The 15,418-nt window shown below is 37.6% G+C and overlaps 1 protein-coding gene across 5 annotated transcripts in view; it reads right to left on the reverse strand.

The window, feature by feature from the left end:
• Nucleotides 1–15,418, reverse strand: part of NOVA1 (NOVA alternative splicing regulator 1) — a 148,902-nt gene that overhangs the window by 13,868 nt on the left and 119,616 nt on the right. For 3 of the 5 annotated variants that reach the window (XM_035110230.3, XM_088671324.1, XM_035110249.3), the window contains exon 4: nucleotides 11,029–11,100. The exons of the other annotated variants lie outside the window; for them this stretch is intronic. In XM_035110230.3, coding sequence (XP_034966121.1) covers nucleotides 11,029–11,100 — 72 coding nt within the window. The remainder of the gene's footprint in view (nucleotides 1–11,028; nucleotides 11,101–15,418) is intronic. 5 annotated transcript variants of the gene reach the window in all.

A 15,418-nucleotide genomic window follows, 5' to 3' on the forward strand; every position in this document is an offset into this window, starting at 1 on the left:
AGAATGGAAGATCAGCTGTTTCAATAATTTAGTGTTGGGTGTTTTGCAGTTTACTCCACTTTGTCTTCCACACTTTTTCTCTTCACTCTTGATTCGGTTTTAGGGATCATTACATACTGAATCTCATTGGCTATGCTTCCTTTTGTTACTTTGATGAGTTGTAGATTTTTTAAAAGGTGCTCAGCAGCACCAGGGTGACTGACCACCATTGTGAAAACCATAAACACAGGGAAAAGAAAGAAAGAAAGAAAGGAAGGAAGGAAGGAAGGGGAGGGGGAGAGGTGAGGATTTTGAAAATCTGCCCAACAAAACTAAGTATTTTTCCCCCAAACATGTTTAGCTCTGCCATATTTTAAATGTGTTCTCCGAGTAAGATATTTCTAAAGTACGATGAGAAGTTGGGGGAGAGAGTAAAAGAAAAATAGAAAGTTAACACCATTAACTTCCAAAAAACTCCTATGCTGGAACTGATGTGCTGGAAATTGATGAACTCAGGAAATCAGATTTGGAAGATGAGAATTAACTTTGAATTGCAAATTTATATTGTAAGGGACTGCCTGTTTGTAGGACAAAAATGCAATCTTAAATTATAAATTATTTATAGATTAAATACTCATAAATCAATTCACAATATAAAGTCTTCACTATTGCTCTCACATCCAAGCATATTAATTTGGACATTTAATATTACTGACAGCAGGGTTTTATTCCAGGGTCTGGGTTGTAAATGAGATCATATTTCAAATATCCATGTTAGAAACAAAATATGTCAAGGCATTCTAAAAGTAATCTCACTATCAGAATATGTTGGTTAACTGTGCAAAGGTATTTACCACCCAGAATGTTCACAATCACAATTTATACAAAACAACTCACATGTTATTGCGTTTGTGAACTAAGAGCCACAGGTAAATATACAATTCTTTGTAAAATTATAGTTCATACCATTTCAAAGTTTGCTCAGAATGGTATCCTTTAAGTAGGTGCATTGCATTTTGTGACATGCATATAAATCAACATACAACTTCTATTCACTATAGAAGTTTGATAGCATGTGCCCATAAACTTTCCAGTTGCACCAAGTCAAAGCCAATAATGACTAGCATTATGTTTCCAAAGCCACACGGAAGCCAAAAAGCAGGACAGGAAGAATATAACCATCACCTGTCATTTGTCCCCAGCACCTGATATTCAGAAGTACATTGCAACTGAATGTGTTAGTCTATTTACAGATGACTGCTGAGTCCATGGTAGAATAATTGCCACTTTTAAAGCCATTCCAGGCTCACCCCAACCAGGATAAAAGATGGGTTTGAGCAGTATCCTTCCTTGATCCCATTCTCATCACCTTGTGACTAATTTTAAAAATGTCTATTTGGACTTCTTCCTTCCTTTCCCCTCCTCTGAATTAAAACATACAAGGACTTTAGCCTTTCTTCATAGGGAAAGTGTTCAAATCACTTAAGCTTCCCTACTGCAAAGGTACCCAAGTATTGGGTGCCTTAAGAAATTTGTGGATTGCACATCATTTTTTTCTGCTTTTCTATTTATATTTTTGTTCATTGGGAAAATGAAATGAAATCCAAATCCTAGGAAAAAAATATTATGTGCTATATATAAGAATTCTCAAGTGCAATCCTACCCCGTCACCATGCTGATGTCTGAGAAGGTTAGAACAACATTTAGGTTGAGATTGTGGTGTGCGTGGCAGGGGTAAGAGTGGTGTTGGGGTTGTGCTGCAGTGATATATGGCCTGCAGAAATATACTGCTGTTGTTTCTCCTACTTTTGGTATAGGAAAAAGCAAGAATTGTGTCTCCCATCTGCCTGGCTGGCTATAGCTGGCAGGCCTGAGATACAGTGGTGGCTATGCCACTCTGTTATTCCCTGTCAACACTTAAGACTGCTCTCCTAGTGACTTGCTTTTTTCTGACAATTTCATTTTAACACCAATAGCGGGAAACGGTGGTCTTAAAAAAAAAAGTGTCGCATCGAGTTCTATCCTTCTCCCCCCCCCCAATGAATGACATTAATTCGAGGCAGGCTTCACAATAAATCTGTCCCATAAAGCATCAATTTAAGTAATAAAGCATGCATACACCATTACTGTTAAGTCGCTATATCATTTTTAATGGGCTCAGTTAATCAGTTTATGCCATCTTACTAGTTCTAACAGTAATGTTCAGGCTGCAAGCCTAAACTTACTTTATTATGGAATAATTCTCTATGAAGACAATGGGAATTTCTTCTGAATAAAACTGCACAGAATTGCACTGACTCGGAGAAGAGTGAAACAGTTAACAGTGCAAATCTATAACATTGGGTTCATTGGGGCTGACTTATAGTTTAGGACTACATGCTAACTTTCACATGACACAGCAATGAACAGTACATGGATAGTGTAATTGGCACTGCACTCGTGCAAAACTGCAGGAAGATCTGAGCAGTGTGACTTCTACTTGAAAATTAATTTTGTTGAACACTGATGGAACTTGAGATAATGTGAAAGTAGCACAACAGTGTTTTAAACAGATGTTTGAGCCAGTTTCTGACATAACTGAAGTCTGTGCCAACTAGATTCAACAACAGGATGTGATACCTTTGAATAACTGAAAGACTACGTTAAACAAAATGATTTGAATTGGTCAGATTACACTGACACTATGCAGATGGTGCCCTAGCTATGATCCCCCCCCCCAAAAAAAAAACATGGCTATGTTACCATATTACAGGATTGTCTACCAGTGTTTCCCAAACTTGGGTCTCCAGCTGGTTTTGGACTACAGTTATCACCATCCCTGACCACTGGTTCTACTAGCTAACGCTGATGGGAGTTGTAGTCCCAAAACAGCTGGAGACCCGAGTTTGGGAAAGCCTGGTGTAGACTGAAAAGTATTTTTTGTTTATGTACCACTTAATAATGAAAAAGTGCTCAAAGGGAAGGGCACAAATATTGCATATGTCTACACATGTGCACGAGACCTAGCACGGAAATTAGGGGAAATTGGAAACGTTACAGAGAGTTTTGAACATCTTTCACAGGTGGTGAAAATAGTGGAGAAAAAAGACTTGCTGTTTCATTGTAGCATTGCTTTGCTGAGAGCAAGCAAGCTGTTTTGATAGATTCTGAAAACTGAAACTGCAGGCACTACTGTTTTTGAACAGAAAGTGAAAAGTAGCTGAACAAGCATGGGCTCTGTAATTGCTTATTGTTGAATTGAATGTATTACTGACCAGTTTCTCCAACAAAAGTAAGGATTTTTTTCTTAGTTTTTGTTGTGGTAATGGGGTAGCTCCAGTCTTCAAGCAGCAGAAATAATTACTGCATGCACCTTGCTTTTATTGTGGTATTTCCTGTCATAAACAGACAAAATACCAGCAAAATTAAATTTTATTGTACTCTTGGCCGAGATTCACAAATACATTAGCATAGTTCTATCCAGGTGGTCAAGCAACACACGAGGAGACATTGTGGTGGCAGTGCATACCTTGGCCCCACTCCATGTGTGTGGCCTCAGGTTTGACGTTTTGTTGGGGTTTATAAGGATGGGCAGATGAATGAGGGGTTCCGGAGCACATGAAGGGTTCTAAGTGTATTAAGCTGAATGTGGGTAGCCCCCTTCATGCTCCGCATGTGAAAGGGACTTGGGGAGGCTGGACAGAATGTATACATGTGAGACCTCACTTCCCTCTTCACAAATTCATTTTGAATGCCTGAAGTGGCCATGTTTGTTTTTTGTGATTGGGACGCAAATCGTGGAGCTGTAAATTTGTCATTAATTCATTGGCTTGCTTTCTTAGCTTCCATTTGGAAACCATTTGAAATAAACATTTCATTTAATTTCTCACAGGAGCTTGAATGTTATCTGCTTGAAATGCAGCTTCAGCCTCTGAAACAAAACACACTTTAGCCCTAACCGCGAAATACAATGAATTGTGATTGTAGGAAAGCAACTGATGATTGTAGCTTATTCTGAAAATTAATATCCATAATTTATTCATTTAGGTGACCCAGGTCTACAATGTGTTGTCTGTTTTGGGTTTTGCATGTATTTCAGTAATGGGGCTTAGGAATACTAGATGACTGATAAGAAGTGTAACCCACCCCCCTCAAAATCATGGTCATGATAGAATTCTCTTTCTTTTCTTCATAGTCATAGTGTTTTAACCATGCAGACTGATTCAAAGGCACTCTATTTCTGCTTCCTTAATAGTGCAGAGAGAATACGTTTGATGGGAGAGGCAGGGAAACAATGATAAGTTGAGATGGATAATAGCTAATAGTGTTCCAAGGAGGATGCTAGTACTGATATCACCTCACTCCTATGAGGTGATTATCTGCTACAGCAGTGTGTGCATGAACCAGCTGAGTTGTATTTCATTTATTTGTTGCACATCATTAATTATGAACAATTTAAAGGTTTCCCAACATCAGGATTGCTAATGTCTTTTTCTTGGCAGATTCTCAAGCATGAGAAACATGCAATTAGATGTGTTAAATTCTATATTATTGATACTTATAAAAGAGCAGCTGAATAATTTATTTCACTGATAATGAAAGGTTTTCGTATTTCTGCCTATGCCATGAATTATTTTGTAGGAACAAACCAAGGTTGTAAGCCTAGATAGTCACTGATGTGTATGTGAGACTTTTGCAAATGTTCACTGCAGCCAATCACTAGGCTGAAAAGGTAAGTAATTTTAAAGAGAAATACAGCTGCTGAAAATGTTAAGTACACTTCTGCTGACATTCCACATGTATTTCCATGGCTGCCAATGGCCAAGATGCTGTTCAAAAGTTGCAGCAGAATATACTGTACCTCTTTATGTACACTTAAAACCGTCTTAAAACACTTTATGTACACTTAATACCCTCCTCCCTTGCACAGAAGTAGTGGACACTGAAGATGAACAAATAAGGGCCGGGGGTTATTTTTGGTCAACAGTAAAATTTAGAATTTAATCTGCTATCCTATGCTCATTGATTTGGGAATAAGTCCCATTGAACTCACCAGGACTTACTTCTGAGTAGACATGTATGTAGGATTGCACTGTCAGTGACTTATAACTTAGAGGTAAACAGAAAATGCATGTATAAAAAGCAAACCATCAACATAATTTTACCTCCTTTCCTGCAATCGGAAATATAGTCTCATTCATATGTGCTGCAACAAATAAAAGTTACTTGTGGAAGTTTAAGGACTATCAGGTAAGCTTAACACATAACTCCCACACTGTTCCAACATGCCCAAATAGTTGGTTATGTATATCTTAAATGTCTGATAGTGCATACCTGTCAGAAATAGAACTTAATCTCAATCTTGCACATTTACCATTTTAAGTCAATGATACTTAATGTAGATGCTGGCCTGCATTGCTTTTTCCTCTACCACTGATGGTGAGGGGAACCGGGGCAGTGAGGAGGCCGTTCAATCTGCCTGCCTACCCAGCTTCTAGGTGTCCAAACAGCTTTGCACCAGCAGACATAATAAATATGTTTGGATGAAGGGAGGGGGGTGCAACTCTATTGCTTCCCCAGAACCTCTCAGTAATTTTCCAACCGTTACCCTTCTGGACCACCAGGCAGAAATGGGATGAGAGGAATACACTATACTCTTTCCTAGGTATTAGTTCAGAGTGCTGCAAAAGTGTTGGGGCAGATATTCCTGCTGCCGTACCCACTTCCACAACCACTTTTGCACACATTTTGGCTGGTTCCAGAGATATTGGAACTGGCCCTATAGCAGGCACCCCCAAACTTCGGCCCTCCAGATGTTTTGGACTACAATTCCCATCATCCCTGACCACTGGTCCTGTTGCCTAAGGATCATGGGAGTTGTAGGCCAAAACATCTGGAGGGCCGCAGTTTGGGGATGCCTGCCCTATAGCCTTACCCCAATGCAATACAATTAAATTTATGAAAATGGTAGGCCAGGCTTGCATACATCACTGCTCCCCATTCCCTACCTTGAACCAATACTCTTGATGTATCCTGTTATTTAAAAAGTGAACAGGCCTTACTTAATCAATCCACCTTTACAGATTACTTAAACAAGTTGTGTTCACAGAGAATGCTATTTTTAACACTGATACATTTAGTACGCTCAGATGTCAACCAGACATTTTCCTGTATAATTTAGGATTTGATATGACTATGTAAAATGTCTACCCAGATATGTTTTTTAAAGATAGCAGTTGTTTGTATTTGATGTAGTTTCATTAGATGTTACTGAAATTATTTTGCTTTGATGATAGTAGACTTATGTTTAATCAAACTTATTGCTGAAGTTGCAATGTATTTATTCTGGAATATGCTTTATGAAACACTTTAATGTAGTTGGCTACTTTGTGGCAAGTAGTTTATAACTGAGGAAGTTTAGAAAAATTATCTCTTTCAAGGGGAAAAAAATAGGTATATATATCCCTTCCTTTGAGAATCTCTCACTCTTTCAGTTGAGAGGAACCATGTCACCTTTTGCTTGTATTCCAGCCTTGTTGAACTACAAGAAAGAAAATTCCACTTAAACATTAGGAAGAACTTCCTGACAGTAAGAGCTGTTCGGCAGTGGAATTTGCTGCCAAGGAGTGTGGTGGAGTCTCCTTCTTTGGAGGTCTTTAAGCAGAGGCTTGACAGCCATCTGTCAGGAATGCTTTGATGGTGTTTCCTGCTTGGCAGGGGGTTGGACTGGATGGCCCTTGTGGTCTCTTCCAACTCTATGATTCTATGATTCTATTCTATGATTCTGGTAATTAGGATTTAATAATGGTTTCTCAGCTCTGCATCATTAATTATTACAGTAGATTTGTAATGCTAACTTGGTACTCTGTAATGTTTTTATGTTTTAATGCTACTGATCTTTATTATTGATAATGTTGTTAATCTTCTTTTCTGTAATGCTTAAGTTGTACTAAGTAAAGGGAATATATAACCCATGTGCCTAAATATTTGTCCTTGAATCTGAAAATTTCTGTGTGTCGATAAGAAGGGGGACTAACCCTCCCCCTTTAATGTGGCAATTGTTGCAGAGGGAACTGAGGTGAAAAGCCAAACTGTCAAACTCAGTGTCTGCTGCACAGAAATCAGGTTTAGATTTCCCCTGTTCAAAAAAATTGTCACACTGCTACTCTACCCGTTGGCATGTTTTGCTTAAAGCAGGGGTCCCCAAACTACGGCCCCCGGGCTGGATGCGGCCCAATCGGCCTTCCAATCCGGCCCGCGACGACCCCCGCCGCCCGCTGCCGCCGCCCGCTCTCACGGCGCGCGGCGCAGCGGCGATCTGAAAAATCGGCAAAAAATTGCCGAAAATCCTTTGTGCGCATGCGTACGGGCCTCTCCCGACCCGGAAGAGGTCATTTCTGGTGCACTTCCGGGTCGGGGGAGGCCCATACGCATGCGCACAAGCGATTTTCGCCGATTTTTTTTCCGCCCGTGTGCGTGTGCGCATGCGCACGGGCGCGCACTCCCCCGCCCTCCGGCCCGCTGCGCGCGCACTCCCCTGCAGTCCGGCCCACCGCGCGGTCGGCGCGGCGGGCACCGGCCCGCCGCTCGGTAAGTCTGGGGACCCCTGGCTTAAAGGGTTCCGCAAGGTCTCATGCTATGGTGTTTGATATCGACATGAAGCTACTGGATGAGGTCATCCAGAGGCCTGGGTTGATTATAGCCACCTGATTTTAGGAAGGTAGTGCAAGTCTTCACCCAGAGTTTTAGGGCAGAGATAGACAAACAAACTGAAGCATTATTTATTTTATTAAACAATACCCCCACCATTCCTCCAAGTTCAAAATGATGTATATGCTTCCCTAAAGCCTGTTGAATACACTTAGGATAGTTCTCACAATGGAGGCAATGGAGGCAAGTACGTCCTACTTAATTCGTTCAATTTGATCAATCATCATTCATAACCTATGCCATCTACAACTTATGTCTCCCCAAGTCTTTCTTTCAGTCCCTTTCTGAACACTGCATTTTGGAGTCACTTTCTTTCCATTACCCCTGCCATCACACAATTTCTTATTTCTTCCTCTGAATATCATAATGGTTTAGGCACTAAACCGTCTCCCCTTTGTTATCTCATTCTTCTCTATGGTTTTAATAAACAATTTAACCAGAACCAATGATTACACCACCATTTACTATATTATTATAATCACTATTACTATTTAAATGCAGGATAAATACTAAGAATCTCAACAGTAGTGAGTCAATATTTTCCTACTGTATGAATAAAGTTGAACAACTGAATTAAATAAAATCAGAATTAAGACTATACTACTTTAAAACAACAGACCACACAGATTAAATTTGCTACTAGAACATGTATTAATTGGTCTCTAGAAAAAGAAAGTGCTTGAAGCAATATTACTGTAACACAAAATATTCACCGTTCCTGTTCTAATCAGGGGAAAGAATAAAGCAACAAGAGTATTCATCACACTAACTTCACTGGCAATGGCAGAAGCTATGTTAAGGACACATTCCAAATCATTTAGTGAAATCTACTAAGGGCATTTTGTGGCATGTGTAAAAACATAGTTTAAGGAACAGTACCATAAATCGAGCATGAATCTAGCTCAGATTGTTTAAAATATCTGATTAAACTATACACTGAAGCCAGTGTGGTGTATGAAAAATGAAATTCCAGGCATGACTTTGGTTTTGAATTTTATCCTGAGTGCTACTGAATGCAGCATTTCTTGCTCAGAACAAATAGGAAAACAAAATATATATCTGTACAGTTGTGTTTGAAAACTATCGAGCTGAAACCAATTTTCATGTGACAGCCGCAGTGCAGATACTTGGCAATATGATGGTGCTGAATGTTAATCATAGCTACAGTCTTGAAACAATTGCCAGCTACTTCACTTATCATCAGAATTAACAGTACAACCATAATTGTCTTATGTGCTGCATGTTTCCTGCTGAAATAGTAGTCTAGAGAATAAAATAAAATATACCAATGAAAAAATGCAGACATATATCCAGAAGCTAGCTTAAGACTGTAAGATCTTTCTTCATATCACTTGTCAAACAGTGTCCAAAAGAGAAATGAATTTAAATATACATATAGTGTATATCACCTTACACTAGACTAAAAATAGAAACAGTTCAAACAGTTTCAAAACAAGTCATAATCTAGCCATTGGTTATGAAACTGCCTTGCTAGCTATTAATTGAATGAAGGAATGATTTATTATAGTAACAGACCAATATAATTAGGTACACAAATAAAACATACAGCTAGTTAAAATAATTTAAAATAAGATATCCCAAATAAGATGGAATTCTACAATACTTGACTATCCTCTTTCTTTCTTGGATGATACTTTTTGTTTTGCCAGTTTAATTTTGTTGGACTGATTCATATCACCAGCAAATTGCAGAGAGATTACTGCTTGGTTTGTATCACAAGAAAGAATTGCCTTGCTGCATCAGAGCAGTGTCCTCCAGAATCTAGTCCAGCATCCTATATCCAGTTAGATGGTGGAAGCTTAAAAGTAGGGCATGAAAAAGGCAGCCACCCCCCCCCCCCAATTTGTTTGTCAGTCATGTACTCCAACAAATACTGGCTCTTAATACAGAGCACAAGAAATTCAACATGCTTCGTTTTAAATGCTTTAGATTTAAATGTTTTTACCAAAATCCTCAAAAAGAATATAACATTTTTAGATGAAAATGTGTCTGATTGTTATTCAAAGAATTACACAGGGTTGGAGGCAAAGAACCATGAGTTGGAAGGAAAGGAAAACAGCTGCTCATGCTGTCTTGCACATGCTTGTGAAATATTTCTTACAATGCTAAAATAGTTCTCTTAGTTTCCTGCTTGCACAAATAGAAAAACATCTTTGGTTTTAGTTTCTTTCTTTTTTTACCAATGTTCCAGCTTGGGATATAAAATAAAAGCAAAATACACCTTTTGTATTTCATTTTTTATTTAACAAATTATATATAAAGCTTGATTGTAGGGAAACTTCTAAGTGATTGACAAGAAATATTAAAATTATCAATAAAGATCTAAATATCCTAAATATTATTCTATGATGTACAGAATGAGAAGTAAATAAATTGCTTATGAGCTTAATAAATGTCAGTACTAAAGACTATGAATTAAAAATAAGGTTGTGCATTAAAGAACATAGAATAAGAAAATAATCATTACTTGCTCAAGCTAAATAAAAAAATTCCTTCAGTAGCACCTTAAAGACCAACTAAGTTTATATTTTGGTATGAGCTTTCGTGTGCATGCACATGCACACGAAAGCTCATACCAAAATATAAACTTAGTTGGTCTTTAAGGTGCTACTGAAGGAATTTTTTTATTTTGCTTCGACTCAGACCAACACGGCTACCTACCTGCTCAAGCTAAAATAGCCTTGAACATGGATATTACAAAACAAATTTCTTTTAGACTAGGACTATAACTACTTATTCATTTATTCATTTTATTCTATTCTAGGACTATAACTTCTCATAAGCCCCCCCCCCCAATGTGTATACAGGCATGCTATTATAGGAAACATATTCTTCTTTATAAACAAGCACAGTCTATCAACCCACACTGTGAAAGATACATTATACATATAGACCTTAGTCCAAAGGGCTGCATGCTGAGCTCTGTATATGCTCCACAATTTTTGAATCATTTCCCCCCCTGACAGCAGCACCCCGAGCTGCTTGGGAAGCCTTGGCCAATTCAACAATCCCCCAGTGTAACCTAAAGAACAGCTGTTGGGGGTGGGGGGTAGAAGTGAGAATATCCGATGAGCAGAAGCAAGCTCTATTTGCCCCTCAAGGGCTACTTGGATTGCAACAACAAATGTTACATACAGGTATCTTAAAATAGATTTTTTTTATGTATTTCATTTACCAAATTAAAAATAATATTATTTATACAACAGCATTAGATATCCATGATTATGGGTGTATATATGCAAATGAACAAATAAAACCTTAACCCACCATATCTTTTTCTCCAGTTTGCAAGCTGCCGCTCGTGAAAAGTATGGTGTAGATGGTAGAATGATACTGTACCTGATTAGCTCTGGAGGTGGTCATGGGATCAGATGGAGAGGACTTGGTGGTAGTTGGGGATGATGGCAATGTCTGGGAACAAAGCAGTTCAGGAGCAAATCAACCTCAACAAGCCTTAGACTGAACAGTTAAAATAAATAAATAAACAAATGTAATGTAATTGAAAATTAAAGAGAAAAAGCCTGAGACCTAATTTTTTCTTTCTCATTGGAACTTAATGGAATTTAATGCCAATTAAGCAAATAACTAATGCATGTAAGTATGCATGCATATGCATGTAAAACAAATTAATGGCTTAAAATTAAGATGGTAAACTCACAAAATAAAAATAAATAAATATGCTGACCATATGAATAATATTTTCTTTCCCATACTTGATTCTAAGGGAAAGTAAAAACCAGTAGAAGCAAATACAAATTCCAACAAGTTCAATGAGCAGATGTCGAAGTTTTTATCTGATATAATATTCTCCGTCTCATTGCATCTGGATTTTTGTCTTATAACGTTGACTCCATGTATATTTAGTGATCCATATAATACAAAAAATACAGCCAAATGGTTGGATCCAGAACTTCATCCACAGGATGCTCTGCTAGAGAAAGGGGGTGATTTTCACTTATTCCCCCCTCCGCAGCTCCTGATGCACCCTGAAATATCGTTCTGTAGGGTTGAAGATGTGGGACCAGCAATGGAGGTGGTGCTGGGGGTTGTAAAGAGAAAGGAAGAACTGGTGAAAATCACCTTGCTTTCTTCCTCCTGTGGGAAACTCCACTAGATCTTCATCCCTTATATGAATGGAACAGCAAGTCTGGATGCAACCCAAAGGTAATAAAGCAAAACATTTCTACAATATTTATTGTTCTTTCTTAAAAGCAAGTCATGCAATGGATAACATAACAATTAAAAACATTGCGACAGAACTGCACCAATATGCTTATCATTTATGTTATAAATACTAAACTTTAAGACAAATTGTTAATAAGGTAGCATTAGTTGATGTTTAAAACAAATATTTATTCTGTGTTAATATTTTTCTTAAAACATACAGCATAATTTTAACACGCTAAGGAAAAAGCATTGATTTGAAATAAATGCACAGGCTCCAATATGATCTGATCACAATGGACAGGTTTTAAATTCTATTGAGGCAGCTATCCTTCAATTCTAGATTGAATGGTTGGGGTTTTTTGTTTTTGAAAAATAAGATCAACAGAATTCTGACTATTCTCACATATCTGAAACGGAGGCAACAATAATGTAAGGAAAAAAAGGAATCTAAATATTTTACAGTGAGTAATTTATAAAATGTATCAATATATGTCTAAAACCATCTCCAGGAATGGTTAATCCATACAGTAAATGTTACAGTTCCTGAGATGGCCACCATGCTGGAATATTTTTCGGCGAGGACCAATGTAACAGCTGTAAAGTGTAAAGCAGCTCTGAGACATCAGTAATGTAATTATACTTCTGCTTAAATTTCAGTTATTTAAAAACAAATCAAATACCTATGAATTTCCTTAGAAAAATTTTTTTATGCAGAAATGCTTTCTAACTAGCTTGAATGTCTATCTGAAACCAACCAAAGGGTGCATGATAAAGTTACTGTCTAATAGTTAAATATTTTGTAGCTTAGTTTATAAGACGAGAAGGCAGATAACAGAGGGCACATTAAATTGAAATCTACACCCCATCATGGAATGCTACCCATGAATTGGAATAATAGTTGGAGGCAATCCAATGGATCATCTTCCTGTTTAGAAGAACATACTATACTTAGGCATAGCTGCCAAGTTATCCCTTTTTTTAAGGGATTTCCCCTTATGCTGAATAGGCTTCCTCGCGAGAAAAGGGAAAACTTGGCAGCTATGTACTTAGGTCCTCTTCCTTTGAAAACCTGTAAAGGAAATTCAACAGCTTCTAAAAATAGCTGAGTTAATTTCTTAACTGCTATTATAGGCATGAATGCTTTGCTAATTTTCTCTCGTCATATGGTTTTAAAACTATTCATTCTATAGACAGAACAATGAACTGATTCTGCATTGAAGGAGGAACAAACTGAGGAGTATTCAGCTAGCTGTTCCAGCATAAAAATTAAGTAATAGCCAGGGCTTATTTTTTCAGCCGGAACTCACCAGAACTCAGTTCTGACACCTCTCAGGTGGGTGCCATTGCCATTATAAGAGAACAAGGGAGGCATTCATGATGAGCACCTCTGGCACCTCTTTTTCTAGAAAAATAGCACAGGTAATAGCATATAGTAAGGCCAGGGCTTGATACCTACATATTTTCCAGAAGCACTGCTGCTTGTGCCACATCTTATATTCATGTATTTGATTTCATTGCACACAAACTTACAATAGACCTTCCAGCTAATGTTTCTTGTGCTTTCATTATTAGAGGATATAATCTAGATAGAAAGCCTTAAGTTCAAACACTTCAAACCTCTTCTCTTTTCGCCTTGATACTTAATCAAACTAAGGAAATGAGATGGCTCTGTCATGAATGCTATTAATTACTCCACTTTCATGTAGGTACTTATAAAATGATTGTATTACACTAACTTCACAGGGACAGATATGCCAAGGAACCTATAATTCCTTTGGTCACTTTTTGTTTTATCTTAAGTGTTAAGATTTTTCTTATAGAAAATAGCATTGTCACAACAATCTTGAGGGGGAAAAATCTGTATATAATAGTTCCTTTCTATAATAGGTAGTGATTTTAGCTATTCATGGCTGTAATTGTTGAAAGAGAGGAAAACAAGTGTTCTTGCAAGATTACTGTTCTCCAAGGAATGCAGTCTCCAGCAAGGCGAAACAAGAGCTGCAGTGCCTATCAAAAGTCTTTATCCACAATTTATGAGGAGAAGAGGTAGAAGAAGGCTATAGCCATGGCTGAGCGCAAAATTCGAACTCTGAACACTAATGGCCATATATGTGCAATGTCTTAATAAACATTCACGTGTACTGATTTTAGATACCTTATTGTCACAAATACATACGGAAACTATGACAATGTCATGGAAACTACAGTATGACAATATCAGAGTAACCCTATATAAAATGATTTCATTGGTGGATATGTTATATTAAAAAACAAGAACACCAATTGAAAATATAAATGCTGCTTGTTGAAGAACTACACATAGTAGTATGAATAAAATTTCAGTTGTTGATACTTCTGGTGAAAGAGTAAGCAAATCAAAAGCTTACACTGAACAGAAATAATTAGCCTAAAAAACAATAACCACATATATATTTAGCATGTCAACATTCTCAATACCGACTAGCTTGAGTAGGTTCTTTTTCTGCAGTTGCTGACATATCTTCACAAAATAATAAAGCAAGAACATTTAAAAAATCATTTGTAAATGTAGTCAGGAAAATTGCCATATATTCCCTCTATTTTTGTCTGTCATTAAAAAATGTGCAACTTCTTTCATCAAAATGAAATGAAATCTTAATGATAGCAGAGCAGACACAACAACATTTGAGTAAAACATATATCATGGATACATCAAGCTTGGATACATCAAGAAATACTTATCAAAATAATTGGGATAAATAATTAATACAAAACATCCAAGGTGTATTGAAATGGATTCGACAACATATTCCTCAACAATGCATACAAATTTAGAAGGAAGTTTTTATGAACTATTATTCCATTGCACCAGCACAGCTGAGATGTTCATATATTGACACAGCGATTATTTGTTGGAGATGTGGATCATGGAATGCAGATATGCTTCACAGTTATTGGTCATGTTCTAAAAGAACGTTAGTTTAGAATACTATAATTAATGAAATTAAACTCATAAGAGGTTATGATATACTGGTAAAACTATTAGTAATATCACATGTTAAGGAACTGGTGATTAACAGTTGCTCACACAGCAATTTTGGAAAGTTGTTTTTTTGCCTGCCCATCTGTTCGCTATGAATTAGAACACCCAATATATCTTAACCCAATTTTGTGTGATGGATCTTGAGATTGAAGAGCACAGTCTGGTCTATGTTTCAATACATCAAATGCCACTTTGAATCAAGTTGTCAGATTGAACCTCTCAAAACTGCACTGATTTGGACACCTCTGAAGGTATCGTAAGTGTTATGCCACAGGAGAAATCCTCTTCCGAGGTGGATGTGTTATTCCTGAAAGCACACATTATAGAGGAGCAGGCTGTGTCAATGAACAGCAAAACAGAGCAGAGGTATCCAGGGTCTTCGGGGATCACGACACCCCACTCTTCTCCGTAAGACACACAGAGCCCAGCGGAGTTGCAATGCCTAAAGGTGCAGTCTCCTCATGAGCAGGTGAGATTCCTCAGACAATCCAAATGGCCTGCAGCTGGGCTCTGAATTAAGGCTCATTGTTAAAAGCCTTG

This window comes from Zootoca vivipara, chromosome 1 (genome assembly GCF_965207765.1).
Source record: "Zootoca vivipara chromosome 1, rZooViv2.hap1.1, whole genome shotgun sequence".
Lineage (NCBI taxonomy): Eukaryota > Metazoa > Chordata > Lepidosauria > Squamata > Lacertidae > Zootoca > Zootoca vivipara.